The sequence below is a fragment of the Calonectris borealis genome, chromosome 4, assembly GCF_964195595.1.
Source record: "Calonectris borealis chromosome 4, bCalBor7.hap1.2, whole genome shotgun sequence".
NCBI classification, from domain to species: domain Eukaryota; kingdom Metazoa; phylum Chordata; class Aves; order Procellariiformes; family Procellariidae; genus Calonectris; species Calonectris borealis.
Genome location: NC_134315.1, coordinates 10,263,765 through 10,281,153, shown reverse-complemented (window position 1 = coordinate 10,281,153; position 17,389 = coordinate 10,263,765). Strand labels below are relative to the sequence as shown.

The window sequence follows — 17,389 nt, the reverse complement described above, 5'->3', positions numbered from 1 at the left end:
TTAATTTTGCTAATTACCATGGCAATCACCACTGCAATATGAACAACTGTACATCAGTCCAAAGTTTGTGTTCCTTTAGTCCTTACCCAGGACTGATAAATCTGTGAATTTGTGAAGATGGATAGAAGATGTTGTAATCACTTGTCAGTCTCTTTTTGAAAGATATCGGGAAACCCAGATCCTATTGGGAAAATTCAGAGAAAGTTCAAGGGAACTAAGATTTCACTTACCATCAGAATATTCTTCCTGGTAAAATTTTCATTTTATGAACTTTTTGAAAGTTCCAGTTCAGATCTAACCTTTGTGTCATGGGGTCACTTTGTACTTAATGCTGTGCATCCAGACTGCGATATATCTGCGTGCAGTGCGCAATTCCTCTAAATGTGTGAAACATATACAATATACATTTATGTAAAAACAGTGGTTTTTCCTTTTGAGCTTACCTCAGTTAAATCAACAAACTTGTGTCTGATGCTTGGTAAAGACTCAATAGCTCGTATTTGTTGAATTAGTTCATATCTTTTCCTAAGCTTTTCCTCCTCTTCTTCTAAAGCTTGCCGAAGAAGTTCTCGATTTTCTTCACAAACTTCCTGAACTGAAAGAAAAGAACTAATCTCTGTTAGCTGGTTGCATATTTTAACAAGTAGTCCATCTGGAGGAAAATTCATATGCATTTGTGAATAATGACAATAATACTGATCTAAAGGTACGTAAGGGAATAGTCTGGCATTGGTGGGAGGAATGATTAGAGAAACAAATGAGTACTTCCCACCTCCACTATCTAGCATTCTATTTAACACATAAACGTACTGTATACATACATAAAGTAGACACTTTGAATTACTGCTTTGTAATTTCTGTTCTAATTAGTGCATACTGTTTCATTATTTAATAAAAGGATATTATACAATAGCAAATATTCATAGTTTTTCAAGCTATATATATATGATAGAAATCACTGAATTGCAAGGCTGGTAGGATTTGCTAGGCCATTTCAGAGTGGCTAACACCCTCTGCCCCCCTCAACCCTTACTGATACAAGTATGGAGATACACAAGCAGAGAAAAGTCTGCTCACCAAAATATGCACAACTAGAGGTAGCCTGTTCATACAGTAGATGTTAACATGGTGTTGCACTGGAATATGTACAGCCATGCCAGTCGGAACAGCCTTCTCCTTGGACTTCATTAGCTAATGCATTAACTGAAGAATTTTCTTTAAGAATAATGGAGGATGAGTAACATTATTTCCCTTCATCCTAACGACTGGTCTGTCTTGGAGGTGTTACATCCTTCTCCCTTGTGATACTGGCCTTCTAGGAGATGGCTTTTCTTTCCTTAGCTACAGTTTTCTTCTCTGGACTGTCTTCTCTGGAGAAGACAATAATCTTGAGCCATGATTCTTTCACAGTGGTTGCTAGGCAAATCCTCTCTTAATGATATGAATCACAAGAATCTGAGCTTCATAAGTGGATTTGACAAGAGTACAGTCATTCACATATGCTACTTTTAGATGGAAGGGAAACTAGTTGCAGAACATTAGTGCTGTATTTCTCCCTTTTAAACAAAGAGTAATTCCCAGGACCAGTAGCTTAGAATTTCTGATCTACCCATTACCAGCTTATTCCCGGAATTCATATTCATGCATTCATGGGAATGTATAGTCTGGATCTTCCCCTCAACTTCCCTTTCCTTTCTGTAAAAATTGTAGTTGGCCCACTGAAATAAAGATAAAGTAATTCAGGGACATTTGCATCATCTCTCATTTTTCTGGGAATATATAAATACCTATCTGCTGTTTGTATTTCTGGAGCTTTATTTTTGCTTGCTTTGCATTCTTGTGTCCTTCCACGACCTGCTCCACCAGCTCTCTCATTTCTTTCTGTTCCTGTAGACGTTTCTCTGCATACTGGTGCATCAACTCTGCTTTCTAAATCCCAAACAAAGAGGTGAATAAAATTCCTGATAACTGGTGATCTGAGTGCCTCAAATCATTGAAATAGTGCAAGGACAAATGGATCCAAAGTATTACATCATCCACAAAAGTAGCAAAGGACATTGGCTGGGGACAACATAGAGACCCAGATTTAAGCTCCCCTCTTAAAATAAAGTAGTTTATTTACCCACAACAGCCCTCCATAACATTTGCACTGCTGTTTTCCAGCATTCCCCCCATGTGTTTCTAAAAGCAGGCAAAAAAGCCATCTCTGGATCTGGTTGTGAGATACCAAGAAGAGTGCCAATCTAATACAGAGCTGGTTGTGTGCCTGCAGGATCTTCTTGGGCCTAAGTCATATCTCTGTAATATACAGAAAGTCCACTTTTGGCTATCATGTTCCTTTCTTTGTCAGAGGAAATGAACAGGAAGCAGGAAACTGGATTTTCCCAGACTAGATTCCTTACTGTACTTTCTGTTTTAGATGGAAGACTAGAGTTTTAAAAGAAGGAGAGGGGTCAGCATGACAGCTGTTGGTGAATGGAGAATTGGTGCTCAGTACTTCTGGAGATCGCCATATGGATCAAGTGCCCTGCTGGCATCTGTTGGCAAGTGAAGGGAGCTGCCTGGAATTGGTCAGGTTAGAGCAAGTCTGATTTGCACATCCCCAAATCTATACATATTGGGACATTTCTATTAACAAATAAAACACTTATGCTCTGAAATTGAGGTGAATATAATAATTACAATAATTTTGGAGCAAGTGTGAGAGATCACACTATGCTCAGTTGTACATAGTAGGGTTCACTTTAAGTTCTTGCTACAGCCTGTCTAAACAGACATGAAGACTCAATGCCAAAAAAGGTTGAAAGATTTTTTTAAAGGACAGAGAAGGAACTCATTAAGCAAGTTTCCCTTTTGCAGCATGGCCTTTACGGAAATCTTGTACATTTGTGGTTGCATCTCAAGTTGCTGAGACACTGCAGAGACTTCTGTGAGAGGTGGCCAAGAGAAAAGTACTGGCTGGCCTACGGGGTATAGCAGCAAACTGGGCTCATAAAAAATAAAAGCCTGTGATAGTGACTATGAAAAATTTAAAATCTATAGTATTAGTTATTTCTTGATCACTTGTTTAGTTTATAGGAAAAGCACTGGAAAAATGTAATGTGAGTTTGGGAAAAAATCAAAAGATCTAGCAATGTTTTTGGGAAACTGTGATTTGCCAGACCGGAAACTGTGTGAAAATACTTCTTGGCATAAATATTTGGTTTTCCATATATATAGGTAGATCCAAAGAGGGTTCTCTGTCTGAATTTTCTCCTAAGAGAGATCTAGGCCTGTGATACAATATGAAGTAAATTGAATTATATCAGTTTAAGAAAACAAATTCTTTCCTATTTGTGGCTCTCATTTTAACAAGACGATGAAATTAGTCATATATTAGTGATTTCATTGCAAATGGTGCTTAGTATCTCAGTATCTGTTCAAAAAGGATATCCACAATGACATGAATATAGAGGAGAATGCCTTAACCTTCTGTTTTAATCAATTTACTTCATAAGTGTTATCAATCAGATCAAACACTTGTAAAAAGTACTTTAATGTATAAGCATTGCAGTGTCTGGAAGTTATAGCACTATCTTTCCATTGTTTGCAGACTCCAGTGAGTAAAGACACTATATAGACTTTTACACCTTCTTATAGCAGAAATCATCTGTGGTATATTTTGCACTGATTGAATATAAGCAAAATTTGAGCAACGCTGTATGTATTACCTCTTCTCTCATTAGATCAGCTTTCTTCTTATTTTCTTGAATTACATTCTGATGGGCTAGAACTGCCTCTTCATGACTCAGTTTCCCTTGAAGCCTCCTACACTCTATTTCAGCCAGCTGCTCTTCCAAATCTTTCCCACGCATCTGTTTTTGCCATTCCAAGAATTCAGATGGGTCTCCAGCCCCTCGTAGCAAATTTTCAATTCTGCAAGAGAGAAGAAAGAGTATACAATTTTAGGAATCTGGCTCTGCAGCTCTGCCTTGATTCATAAAACATTTCTAGTAGTTTGTTGTGATATAAGGTGTTTGATCTCTGCAGAGAGAAAAGGCAGTCATCGCAAAGTCATTTGACATATATTTTAATTCCAGTCTATAAGAGGTATTCCTACTATGTGGAAAGCCTGGGAAAGCCAGGCTGGAAGAAAGTGCATGAGAGCATGGACTCGAAAGTTTTCAGTAAAACAAAGCCACAAGAGAGGGCAAACTTTAGCTACATACGGATTCTCATAAGGAGCAAGGAGAATCAGGCTGAAGGTATGTACATTTTCTCAGAGGATTACTTTGCTTAGAGGTAGAAAGAACAAATAACTTTTCTCTTTGGCAATGTTCTTGGCCACAGAGAACTAAAAACTTTTCTGCTTAATTCTATTTCTGTTTTGTATTTTGTCAATTAAAAAATATTGCTGCAATGAGGCAAAGAAGTATTCAGTTATTAAGCAAAACCACATTCTTATTTTTGTGCTTGGCTGAGAGAGAAAAGCATAGCAAAGCCCTGGGGCAGGCCCCTCAAAGTCCTGCAGCAGAGGATTGAATGAGCCAAGAATTAGGGCAGAGACACAAAAATGCAGTGAATTATGCCTTACTGCTGCTCCCCAATGACTATATATATGTATCTGTTGTGTGTTAAATGCAGCTGAAGATTGAAACTCATTAATATAAAATAGTGTTAAGTTACGGGGAAAATCTATTCCTTTGCTTAGTGGAACAAAATTCTGCCAGATAGAGTGAACAATATCATATGTAATAGAAAAGAACCTCAATATACATACATAGCTGATAGCAGAACCTGAGTGATGCATAATATCTTACTGCTAAAATCCTGATCCATGTACCAAAATTTGCTAGGTCCAAAGATCAAATCCAACCGCAGGCACCCATTCCAGGACTTAAAATGCTAACAATATCTAGTCCTTAGCCTGCTAAGTCAGGTGGATTAGAAATAATGCTAAATCAAGGTGACATGATACAGGTTTTATCTTTCTTAAAATTATTAGTGAAAATGCTCTGTAATTCTAGTTATATAATACAACCTGCAGTGGCCATTCAGGAGTCACCCTCTCCCCAGTTAATGTCAGCTGAAAACCTATGCTGCTGAATAAGGATTCCTTATGTCAGAGGAATCCTTATATCAGGATTCCTTGGAGCCCTAAGTGCACCAAAAGAACCTGCAACCTCTTATTCCCCACCCCTGCTAGGATTTAGTTGCTTGTATTCAAAGACAGCTCTGTTGCAGTGCAACCGTATCACATTGGATCAGACTGCAGTGAAAAGAGCTGTGTGAGGAAAAGCTATGAAAAGTCCTGTTGTGTGTGTAGAGTTTCTTCCTGGGAGCCACATTTAAGCTGATGTTAACAGCCTTTGTCCTTGCCTGAGCTATGCTGTAGGCATGCCTGCACCCAGCCTAGTACCTTGTTGACCCTGCCTTGTTGACTTGGCTTCCTGGATGACCCCAGCCCTGACTCGTCGCTACGGACTCATCTAGCAATCACTGGACCGTTGGCTGACCCTGCTGTCTGTCACTGGATCCGCTCCACTGCCTTGCCAGGGTACTATGGAACTGAGCTGCTGTCAGTGCGGACATTGTCCCTACATGCCTCGCTGTCACCCTCAGCTCCTGCTCGTCTTGCCCTGTGGAGCAGCACACTCTTAGTCCTCCATATCTTACTGTGATAGAAATGGACAGGTATTTTTATATACATATAAACAAGTTCAAGTATCAAATTTGGCATGTAGTTGACCACAAACCGTTGAAGAAAATGGAAGTATATGAAATGATTTGTCTTAATATATATGCATCAGACACAGAAATAGATGTGTATTATTTGGATCATTATTTATTCTGGAGAATCAGAATAAATATAACAAGTGATCCTTATTGGGCTTTGCAGGTGGACACTAACTGGAGTGCTAAATCAGAACACAGTCACACTGTATAGCATCTACAGTAAAACAATGACTTTAATTTCAGTCCACTTTTCTCTTTATTGGTCAACCTGTGTTTACAGAATAGCTTCCTAATGCCTTACAACAGATCCATTATTTTAATTTACCTGGAATTTACTTGATTATTTTTAATGTGGTTAATTATTCTATATCCAGGGATGTGAAAAGTAATCTGAGAAAGAAGCGTGATTATACCTCTTGAGCTCCTGTTCCATTTTCCGCTGATAGAGGGCACCCTCTCTTAAAATAGCTGCAGCATTTAATTTAATAGGTATATTGTGAATCTGTCAGGAAAGGGAATGTATATACTGTAGTTAGTAATGTAAACCATAAAACAGAGTATAAAAACATTTCAATGGGTTAAATAAATTGACCTAAGACAGCATGAATTTTGCTTAAAGCATTCATCTAGCATTAATCTGACATTCACAATGAAATTGCATGCTGTTCATAAACCACTCAAGCTGCTTAAGAAATCAGCAAAGTCTCCCAAGTGGATTATAAATTTGTAATCACTCTTGGACCATGTCAAATCCCATAGAATGTGTTCACTTCCTTTTATTTTTTTCAGCGCTCATATACATAGTGTGCAAGGATTCCATCTGCTTTGGACAAAGAAAATAAACTGCTTCTCTGAAAGACGGTAAGTTTGCCAAAACCATTAAAGTAAAACATAAGCAGTACCTTTCATAGGAAGGTCTCAAAAGTGTTTTACAAATAATCACTATTTTAACTTCAAAATATTTCTAAGACAACTGGCATCGCCAATTGCCATATCCATTTTCTAGATAGTGGAAGTACAGTTCTCAGTGACTTTCAGTCCTCGTGGTGTAACTTGGACTAGATCCTGTGGCTGCTTTGCAGTTCTTCAAAGTATCGCCTTAGGACTAACTCCCAGACAGCCTCTAAATACTGAGGGAGGAAGGGAACAACCTCTCTGCAAGTTAAAAATGTTCCCTGCATGAGTAGACTATTCAGAAAAAACATATCACCTTTGCAGATACATATAATAGACCTGATCTGAACTGAGGCAAAGCAGTGCTGGGGGGTAAGAACTAGGGTCATTCCTGCAGAAAACAAAGTTTAGTCATGACACATTTGACCTAAATCCAGACAAGTTCTATGTTCAGAATCCAAACATATTTAAATTCCAAATTAACAGCTTAATGAGTGACTGAGAAACAGATGCACAGAATCACTCAAGCTATATACTGCAAATATTGTATGCACAAATATGTACTGCAGTCTCCTGAAATACATAAGCTAACTGGAAAAAGGATGTTTTATAATTGATATTAATTAGGTTAGGTTGAGGATAACAAACACATGCTATCACCTAGAAATTCACTAAGTAGAATTAGTGTTTTCCACACAGATGGCACATTTTAATGGACAAAAATTAATTACCTATCTGTTTCTTGACAAAATTATGATAATTTGAAGAATTTAGGAAAAGAACCCAAACCAATGTATTTTATTTCTTTTGTTTGACTCACTATCCTTACTCTTCTTAATGCCTAATGGTGTCCTTCCTTCCTTTTGGTCTACTTCTAAACCCTTCTCAAAGTCTTCTGCATTATATGAACATTCCCTCTCCAGCCTGTATTTTATAAACTATACTATAGAGTAGACATTTTCTCTGACACACATGTAGAAATTTTCATATTTTTGGCAATTATCTGTGTATACAGATTTCATGTTCTGTATTTACTAACTATAATTTGGATAGAGAACTAATCTAAGAATGATTATGGAAATACCTTTAACTTCAGTTTCCCAGTTTATTAAACAGAAGTATGACTGTATGACAATGAAACAGAAATATGACAGCCCATACAGTCAAAATAACTAGGACAAGATATCTGCAGACAGGTATAAGAAAAATAACTGAATAGATTCTTCTATGTCATGTGGTATCAAGGACTTTTTGAATTTTACTTGTTCTCTTTCTGTTGTGAGATATCTTCCCTTTTTTCAAGATGAGAAAATGGAAATAATTGGGAAAATCGCAGAACACTGTAATTCTTGTGCAAAAAATTTTACTTACTATTTCCACCTAATGAACACACAAGAGCTCATCAAAACCAATAAATATGTAAAGAGCAAGGCCTGATATGAGCAAGAGGCAGATTGAGAGAGTGATGATGCATTTGTACTGTCTCATTCTTCCAGTGAAAAGGATGAATACATATTTTGTAACAGCAATGAGAAATAATTGCTGCTGCACATAATAAATGTGTCTGAAATGAAAAAAATGTATTTAATATAGAATCATAGAATCATAAAGGTTGGAAAAGACCTCTAAGATCATCGAGTCCAACCATCACCCCAATACCACCATGCCCACTACACCATGTCCCTAAGCGCCTCATCTACACGTCTCTCAAATACTTCCAGGGATGGTGACTCCACCACTTCCCTGGGCAGCCTGTTCCAAGGCCTGACCACTCTTGCAGTAAAGAAATTTCTCCTAATGTCCAATCTAAACCTCCCTTGGCGCAACTTGAGGCCATTTCCTCTCGTCCTATCGCTTGTTACTTGGGAGAAGAGACCAACACCACCTCGCTACAACCTCCTTTCAGGTCGTTGTAGAGCGTGATGAGGTCTCCCCTCAGCCTCCTCTTCTCCAGACTAAACAACCCCAGTTCCCTCAGCCGCTCCTCATCAGACTTGTGCTCCAGGCCCTTCACCAGCTTCGTTGCCCTTCTCTGGACACGCTCCAGCACCTCAATGTCCTTCTTGTAGTGAGGGGCCCAAAACTGAACACAGGATTCGAGGTGCGGCCTCACCAGTGCCAAGTACAGGGGCACGATCACCTCCCTACTCCTGCTGGCCACACTATTTCTAATACAGGCCAGGATGCTGTTGGCCTTCTTGGCCACCTGGGCACACTGCCAGCTCGTGTTCAGGCGGCTGTCAACCAGCACCCCCAGGTCCTTTTCCTCCGGGCAGCTTTCCAGCCACTCTTCCCCAAGCCTGTAGCGTTGCCTGGGGTTGTTGTGGCCGAAATGCAGGACCCGGCACCTGGCCTTGTTGAACCTCATACAATATACTGTGGGTGTTCTAAAAAGAGGAAAGGAAAATACTAGTTGGTTAAAACATTATATCATTTCATTAATTTGAGGACAGATTATAATCTTATTTATAAATCTTGGATAAACCTTCCTCTTACGATTTGTCTACTCACAGAGTTGCACAGGCAGGAAGGCAACAGGAATAGAAAGTATTTTAAAAGTCAATACCAATATGCCTATCTCAGCTTGAAAGTTATAGCAGCATCTTGAATGTAACCTAACCAACCTTTAAGGCAAATGTGTTTAGACGAGATAAAACTGATTGTTCTCCTAGAGGAGATACTAGCAGGTGTTAGAAGTGGCCCCGATCAATGCCATGAGATGCCAGATCCATATTTTTATTTATGCAATTTAGGCAGATGGTTTGACTCGCATTAGTCCCAAGATTTCAGTATTTTAAATTATCAGAAAAGGAAGTGGCATATACATAGTCTTGAACTAAGCCCACATAATTACAGGTCATGTGTGTTTGGGTTAACTATGTACATGTTTCCTGTTTTGCTTTTTTTACCCTCTTTTCAGTGCAAAAGGAACGGGGATCTTACTACTTTCCTGTAATTCAAATGCTGCTGGATTGTAAGCAAGCAGACTAAATAGGTGATAGTGTTATTAAAGATAACTTCCGTATGTGATAAATGCCGGATATGCTTTAGAAATAGTTGCCAGATGCCCTGTTCCCCAAGCAGGGAATCGGTCTTTCCAAAGTGTATATGAGCTGTACGTAAATACATAGTTTTAAAGAGTAGGTAGACTTGCTCACAAGGATTATTTGAGGTCACAATACAAGCACAGCTTCCACATGAAATTATTCTGCATATGAACTTTCAACAGATGAAAGGTGACAGATTGAACGATGTAAGACTGAAGATTATCTGTAGTACAGTTATTGCAGAAATAGCAATGTGAGTTTTCATGTTACACCGTTAAGGCTGAACAGCCCATTTTCCATGTTTACAGTTCTCTGACCCTTGGAAATCCTAGCAGAGAAGCAATCAGTATAGTGGATTTTATGACCTCAGTATGTGTCTAAAGGAAACAAGACAAACATCCAGACTGATTGTATATTGTGTATCAGACAGTCATTAGCTGGAATGATTGTTCAGCATTCTTCAGGATCTCATTTTGAAACAGTGATTTACAGACGCAAGATTCTTCTGTCCCTATGCTGAGTTCTTAAACCATGGGTTCACAATTCTTCTTTTTCCTGTGGACTATTCTCAATCCTTACCATTTTACACAAAAACTTCTCCCTTTGGAATTGAAAACAGTGAAGGCACTGCCTGTGCTTTCATTACTTTTGGCTCCTTGGTTTCTCTTCCCTCCTGGAGTAGCCACGCTCTTGTTGCTCCCTGACCATTTCTTCATGGATTTTTTATGGTGCATGGGCCAAATATTATGAGCCATAGACCCAATCCATCCCATTCTCCTGGCCACAGAACTTGGTGTAAAAACATGGATTCCAGTAGAGTTTGCATCACCACAGAATTTGCATGTGTGTTTTTCACTCCAAAGTTTTCAAGTACATCTGACAATAGTACCTTAAAGGTTACTCACCTTGCTTTGGATCTTTTGAGCCTGGAATGCTGGATTACTCTTCATACTGTCATGTGTGTTCTGCAGTTCAAGCCAAAAATACATTATTTCATTTCAGAGACAGATTTTCAAGTACTCAGCAAAAAATATTAGGTATTTACCAAAAATCAGTCTTGAATATTCATCTAGAGTAACAAATACGATCATAGGGGACGTAATTTGGAACTGTTATGTCCACAAAAACTTGTTATGTACACCCAACTTAGTGGGAATATTTCATATCAAATGACCATACAAAGGTAGGTCCAAATATTGACTAGAATTTATTGACTAAAATAATGCTAAAAAAGTAACAGTGATGTTTTGTTTGACTATGAAATATTACCTATATATATGAATATATTCAGCTCTTAACTGAAACAGATACAGGGAAGACAAAATAGCACACTTCAAAGCACACTGCATGAAATTATTAAATAGTGGTAGAATTCTACTGGTGGTTATTAATTTAATTTTATGGCGTTAGCTATAGATACTGATGTGAAAGTGTCTGGTGTCATGAGGATGAACACAGTGAATAGAATATGCAGATATGATGCTGAAATGAATATATTACATACATAGTTTGGTGACATAGTTGTGAACAGGGAATCAACCAAAGCAAGAGTTCTGTATGAATGGGACCGTTATTCCCTCAGCTTGGCTGCTCTGTGGCATAAAAGTTAATGGAAAAATAATATGTGGGTTTAGAGAAATATTGCCAGTTTAGAGACTTGTTGGAGTAGTATCACAGGAAGGCTGCTTGTCTCAAAATTAGGAGTATAATAAAGCAGCACCAGAAGTATAAGAAAAGGGGGTTGTGCATTATGCATCCAAAGAGGCAAATGTTAGTATATGGATGCGAAATGACAGTACAGCTATAAATGATAGCACATAATTCCTAACCCCAAATAAACAAAAAGTTTCAAATACTTTGAGATATCTTTAAATACTCCAGTCATTTTTCATCTTAGGTAATAAAGTATTTTGTAGCGTACCTCTCTCTTTTCAGGCTTCATGGTTGCACACCTGAACTTGTTAGCATTTGCTTTCAGGAGCAGATCCTAAAATTAAAGCAATTAGCTTAACGTTTATGGTACATTTAAATTCTCTAATAAGAATTGTCTGTCTCGAAAAGCCTTGCAGCCCAGACCAGTATATTAGTTTCCAATGAATGAAAGCTTGACTTAGTATTTATATGAATTTTCATTCCTGATTAAAGACTTGAAGTAGGCAAGTCTTGATTTTCTACATAGTTCTCTCTGGTTGTATCCTTTGCATAGGGCATCAGGCCTTTGATAGGTATACCCGTATTAAACGTGTTGCTCATCCAGAATTCAACTTAAAAGCCTCTACGGCACATCAGTACCATAGATAGTAACTCTTTCCACATAGCTAACGAACAATGGCTTTGTTTTTAAGTTAAATTAGAAGACTATGATCAGGGGATCTGAGCACCAAGGGTTGCTCCACTAGGCACACCCCTAACCGTAATTCCACCTGTCGTTTTAAAGGGGGAAGTACAGGCAGCCACATTTCTAGTTTTCGGATATTTCTTTCGGTTGTAAACAGTATTCTCTAATCAAAGCTGTGAAACACAGACTAGATTTTCTGATGGCTTTCTGGAGAGCAGCTGTCCATAACATCAGCGCTTCCATAACTGTCTAGAGTATCGCTTCCAATGTTCTCACTCCTTACAGATGCTCAGACATGTTACTTATAATGACAGCTATAGCTTCTGCAAAAATGCTGTGAAACAAATGGCATTTTTAATGCATATTTCTTTTAGGACCCAATGTTTCAGCTTGTTTAGCAAACAGTCTAGGGAACTGACCTTTGTGAATACTTTGGATGCCTTTTATAACATTCCAGAGGCAACAAAAACAGCTGTTATTGCAGCTATAATTTCTATGGTGGTTTTCCTTTGTTCCTTGTATTCATGCATTTTCTCCACTGAAGAATGTGGCTAGTAGTTAAGTGATTTTATAGTTGTCATAGATTTTTGACAATATAGGCACTGTGATATCTTGCTTTTCATCCCCAGTTCTTCTAGGAAGTTTGTACGTACAAATAAGTGCACAGACAAATAGGCGTCTGCTTTCTCCACAATATGGAAATAATAAAAGGATAAAAAATAATGTTGTATTGTTTTAAAATGAAATACCAAGCATAGGTAATGTGATGGGCCAGCAAAAGGAATGCAAAGTTTATGTCCCTAGAATCTATCACACATTAAAGCATTTACTCTAGTTTAGGAACAGAATCCAATGCCCCTTTCACGAGGACATGACGAGAGCCCAGAACAGTGATAAATGGACTTGTACTGGCTACTGAAAGCTAGAGTAAGGCATTTTCAGAATGGGGGTGGGAGAGTGCAGATAAAAAGGAGTCAAACAGCATGCCTTTTATCAAGCTTATACTGTTATTCGATTGGGTATGGTGACTGCAGTGTGGGGAGGAAGAAAGAAAGTGGAAACTGACATTTAATTAATTCCCTTCCAAGAAGACGACGACAACAATCTGCTTTAACTATGATAGGAGCTAACTCATTGAACAGGATTCATATCAAAGTTTGGATCAAATAACTAGATCTGTTTCTTTGTTTTTCCAGGCTCTCCCTTCTCCTGCTCTCTTAACACACAGACCAGGTACTCTGCTTCTTTACAAATCATAATGACTTCCCACTCTCTCAGCCTGCTGAAGGAAAGAGTATGGAGTCTGCACAAAAAAGAAGTCAGAGTCTGCTGGTATTTTAAAACAGTGGGTGATGACATGTGGTTATTCATCAGTTACTATAGAAAACAAACAAAAACATTGAACATATTTTGTATTTTTAAGCCTTAATTATTAAGTGAATACCTTAAATATACACGTCCTGTGGGAGTAAAAGAACCATCAAACTATTTCAAGCTTGTGAATAGAAGAAAGTAATCATATTTCTGCTACCTTACATGGCTACTTGCATAATTCCTCATATACTACTTGTACAGTGAATAAAAGGTGGACCCTGTCTTAGACAATTAATAATAAAACAAGGAAGACGGAAAAAGGGTGATAGAACAGAATAGAGGATACGAACTTCATGACTCTAAAGAAAGAGCCAGGAGCCAGGAGCTATTAGGTGCAAAATATGTTTCAGATAATGTTCTAAGACTTGTGAAAACGGAACATTACAGAAGAAACAGTTTAGAAGAAAGGAGAGACTAGAACAAAAACATCATACACTTACTTCTGCTTTTTGGCGATTTTTTGTTTTGATTTCCTCTAGTTGCTTTTTTTCCTTTGGAGGTTTGTAGGTGCTTTGAGGAACCTATATTAAAAGGCAATAATCTTGACAATATAGGGTATAAAACATTCCAAGCAACACACTCTTGCAGGAAAAAAACACATTCACTTTTACCGTAGAACAGCTGCAGTTATTTTTTAACTATTGCTTCTTTTCTATTAGTGCCAGTGTAGAAGACATGGACAGATTCCAATTAGCTGGGACTACCCAGGCTTTGGAGTCCTGTCCAATGTAATATAAACCCTGGACAAAAGACCAGAAAGAAAGAAAAATCTGAAACTAGTACAAGAAAGGCTAAGGAAATAATAAATCCTATAGGCCCTATCAAGGGGAAAAAGAAGTTGCCAAAAGGGGAAAAGTTCTGTTTGGCATCTCATAAACTTCATCTTCACAGCACTGAGAGCCAGATAGGGCAGCTGAATAAAGTTAAGCTGTGGAGCTCTTTGGCACAGTGTGTGGTAGTAGCAACAAGTTACAAAGACTCCAAAGAAGCTTAGGGAAGAGAAATCCTTTGAAGTTTATTGGATACCCAGGAACTTCATTGTAACTAAGGAAGTCTTTGAACTGAAATCGTGGGAGACTGAGAAGGCAGTTGGAGAAAGCAGCAGCTATGCTTCTCCCATCGCTGTAGTCTTTCTGGAGTTGGCCACTGCTGGAGAAAATACACTGGGCAAAATGGGCCTTTGCTCTGGTCCACTACGGCTGCCCTAGTGTCCTTGTAAGGGAATACCATCGGAGGTGTAGATTAAATGTTTGGAGGTATAGGACTGAGAGGGCCCTCCTCGCATTAGTCAAAGATTCCAGAAAGCATTCATATGTCAGAAAGTGCTACAGATAAAATGACCAGGAAAGATTTATAGCCTGGCTGTCATATGAATCAACAGGAGAGTCGGGACTGTATGCCTTTGAGTTAGGCTGAAACTTCCGGGGGATTTCAATATTTGCTTTAGCAATAAATTTTGCCCAGAAGCAAACCCTGAAAAAAGGCTGGATGTATCCTTCCTATGTGGGTGAGATAGTCTGCCAGTTTACTGGACATCTGCTTAAATATTTATCTTGCTAAAAATGTTCTAGCTCAATTAGAAGTTACAGAATTAATTCAAGAATTAATGGGAAAAATCTGTATTGTACAGGAGGTCAGTTTAGGGAACATGGGGATCCCATCTAGCTTTATTGGACTATATAAAGAGCTATGCTTTGAAAAACTCATGAATCTGATGTACTTTCCACTGCCTTTGCTATTTGACATCATTATCTACAGGCAAAACAAATGCACAAACAGAAGAAGCTAGCAATTAAATGCACTGGTGAGACTGCTGAAGTATTTTTGTGAGCTTTTTAAGTGAAGTAGAACTGAAAGTATTTCCCAGCAGTATCTAAGAATTTTTATTATGCTTTTATAGATGGAGAAATTAAAGCCCAGAGGATTTGCAAAGGGTTGCACAGGCAGTGAGTTTATTTCACTCTTCTTCCTAGTCATGTGCTTTACCTTCAGAACTGTACTCATCTGCCAGTCTAAGCTGAAAATCTCTCCTCAGAAACTGCTATGCTTATTCCAAGTAATTTAAGGAGGAGACTTTTCAATCAGCTCTGTTTCAAAAATGATCTTCGCCTTGTAATTTAGCCCTCAGATACCATGGTGATGAGTACCAATCAGACAGATAGATAGACAATACAGCAATTACCCAGTTGACGGAAGAGGATGAATAAGTCACTGTAAGTAAATTGTAAATTCCAGCAATAGAGAGATCAAAAAGGCCAAACTGTACTTACTTAATCCTAATGTGAAAAAAAGGGGGCTGCGGGTAAGAGACACCAATCTTGCTTTTCCTCTCCAGCCAGTGGTCAGGCTCACCTATGCTTTCTAGATATCCTTTTACCAGAGGTTTATTTAGGGAGTAGGTACCACAGGAAATTTAAGGAAGAACAAAATGAATAATCACTTGAACTTTGGTAGTCATAACTCTTCTATTTTTTTAAAATTACTGTCATAAGATGGACAAGGGCAAGCTAATGCAATGCTATTGTATTAAGAGCTTCTATTTTTATACATAACAAGATCATAAAGATAAAAATATTGTTGTGTCTATATGTTTGCAAACAAAATCCTCTGTATTGGCCAAATGAATTTAATTATTTTAAACAATCAAGCAACTCCACTCATGAAGCACAGCTGAAATAATATGGAAAATGTCTAAAAAATACACTAAATTTGGCTGAATGGTGTTACAATAACATCTCAGTGTGGCTTTTTTATTTTTTTTAACTACACTATTGGTTTACAGAAAATCTAAAAATAAAATAATTGCATAATCTTACTATTCTAGTACAGTGGTGATAGTAAAAAAATGGATTTTATTTATCGCTCAAGGACAAGATATCCAAGGAAGTTAAATGTGTCCAAATAATTTTGCATATTATCAGGTTTAAGCACCTGTCTCCATTTGTTTCCTTTGCAAACTTCAAGCTAAAGCACTCGTTTTTCTTTGTAGAATTGTATTTATGAATGTGTGTATGCATATGTGCATGCTTGTGTGTACATCCCTGTGCTTGTGTGCAAAGGACAGTGGAGAGCAGAATTTATAATCTTTAGAACAAATATTTAGAGTGAAATGTTTCATTACTAAATTTCAAAATTCAAGTGTTTTTCCTTTTCACTTAGTGTCTCTCATTTCTGATGAATGTTTATGATGATGAATGATTATCCTAACCTTCTAGGCCTATGTTACTCCAATCAAACTTTCCAAGGTCTGTGGAGAGTCCCATCTCAATATAGATCACTGAGTAAGACAACTACTACCCTGCCTTCTGCAATAACCCACATCTCCAGTCCTCTCCTGTGAAAGAAGCCTGTGTTCAGGGTACAGGACAGCAGTACTATCCCAGCTCCTGAACTCGATGTATGTGATATATCTCATCTTACTTTGCGTTTTATCTCTACTAGAGAATATAATGCAACCTAGCAGAAAGAAATACCTAAAATAATAATCCTGTTCATCAGAATGAACTAATTTCACCATAGGGATGCAATAACTTAGCAGCAGTCATTGCTCAAAATCCAGACGCCTCCATATGAATTCATACAGCTGTTTCAAAGTCGAGCAGTAACTACACCTGTAGTTATTGTGCCTACAGTAGTCCCTGCTAATATGCCACATGACAAGTTCTTTGACAGATGCATGAAAACCATGAGAAAAAAATGATATCTCATAAAACTAACAACTTTGTGAGAAAATGGATGAGAACATTTCTGCAGCAGATTATGGGATGTAATCTGGAAGAGCTTTATTTCCATGCATTCCTCTCAATTACATACAACTCTCCACCATACAGTAGCCAAAACTACGGCCTGCTCTCACTTTACTAACTCTTTCTTGCCATCTGGGCTGTCTTTTCAGCCTGCTCATTTCAGGATCTAAAATGGTGATATTGGCAACAATATGGCAAATTAAAATGAAGCTTAATTTGCTGAGATAGGTACAGAAATGAGCACCACATATGTCACTACTACGCTAATGGTTTTA

At 38.0% G+C, this 17,389-nt stretch overlaps 1 protein-coding gene across 1 annotated transcript in view; it reads right to left on the bottom strand.

Moving 5' to 3' along the window:
- Positions 1-17,389, bottom strand: part of CFAP99 (cilia and flagella associated protein 99) — a 57,738-nt gene that overhangs the window by 14,760 nt on the left and 25,589 nt on the right. The window contains exons 7-13 of the mRNA XM_075148586.1: positions 13,809-13,889; positions 11,578-11,643; positions 10,562-10,621; positions 6,129-6,217; positions 3,711-3,915; positions 1,788-1,929; positions 444-595 (exon numbers count right to left, since the gene is read on the bottom strand). Of these exons, the coding sequence (XP_075004687.1) occupies positions 444-595; positions 1,788-1,929; positions 3,711-3,915; positions 6,129-6,217; positions 10,562-10,621; positions 11,578-11,643; positions 13,809-13,889 (795 nt within the window). The remainder of the gene's footprint in view (positions 1-443; positions 596-1,787; positions 1,930-3,710; positions 3,916-6,128; positions 6,218-10,561; positions 10,622-11,577; positions 11,644-13,808; positions 13,890-17,389) is intronic.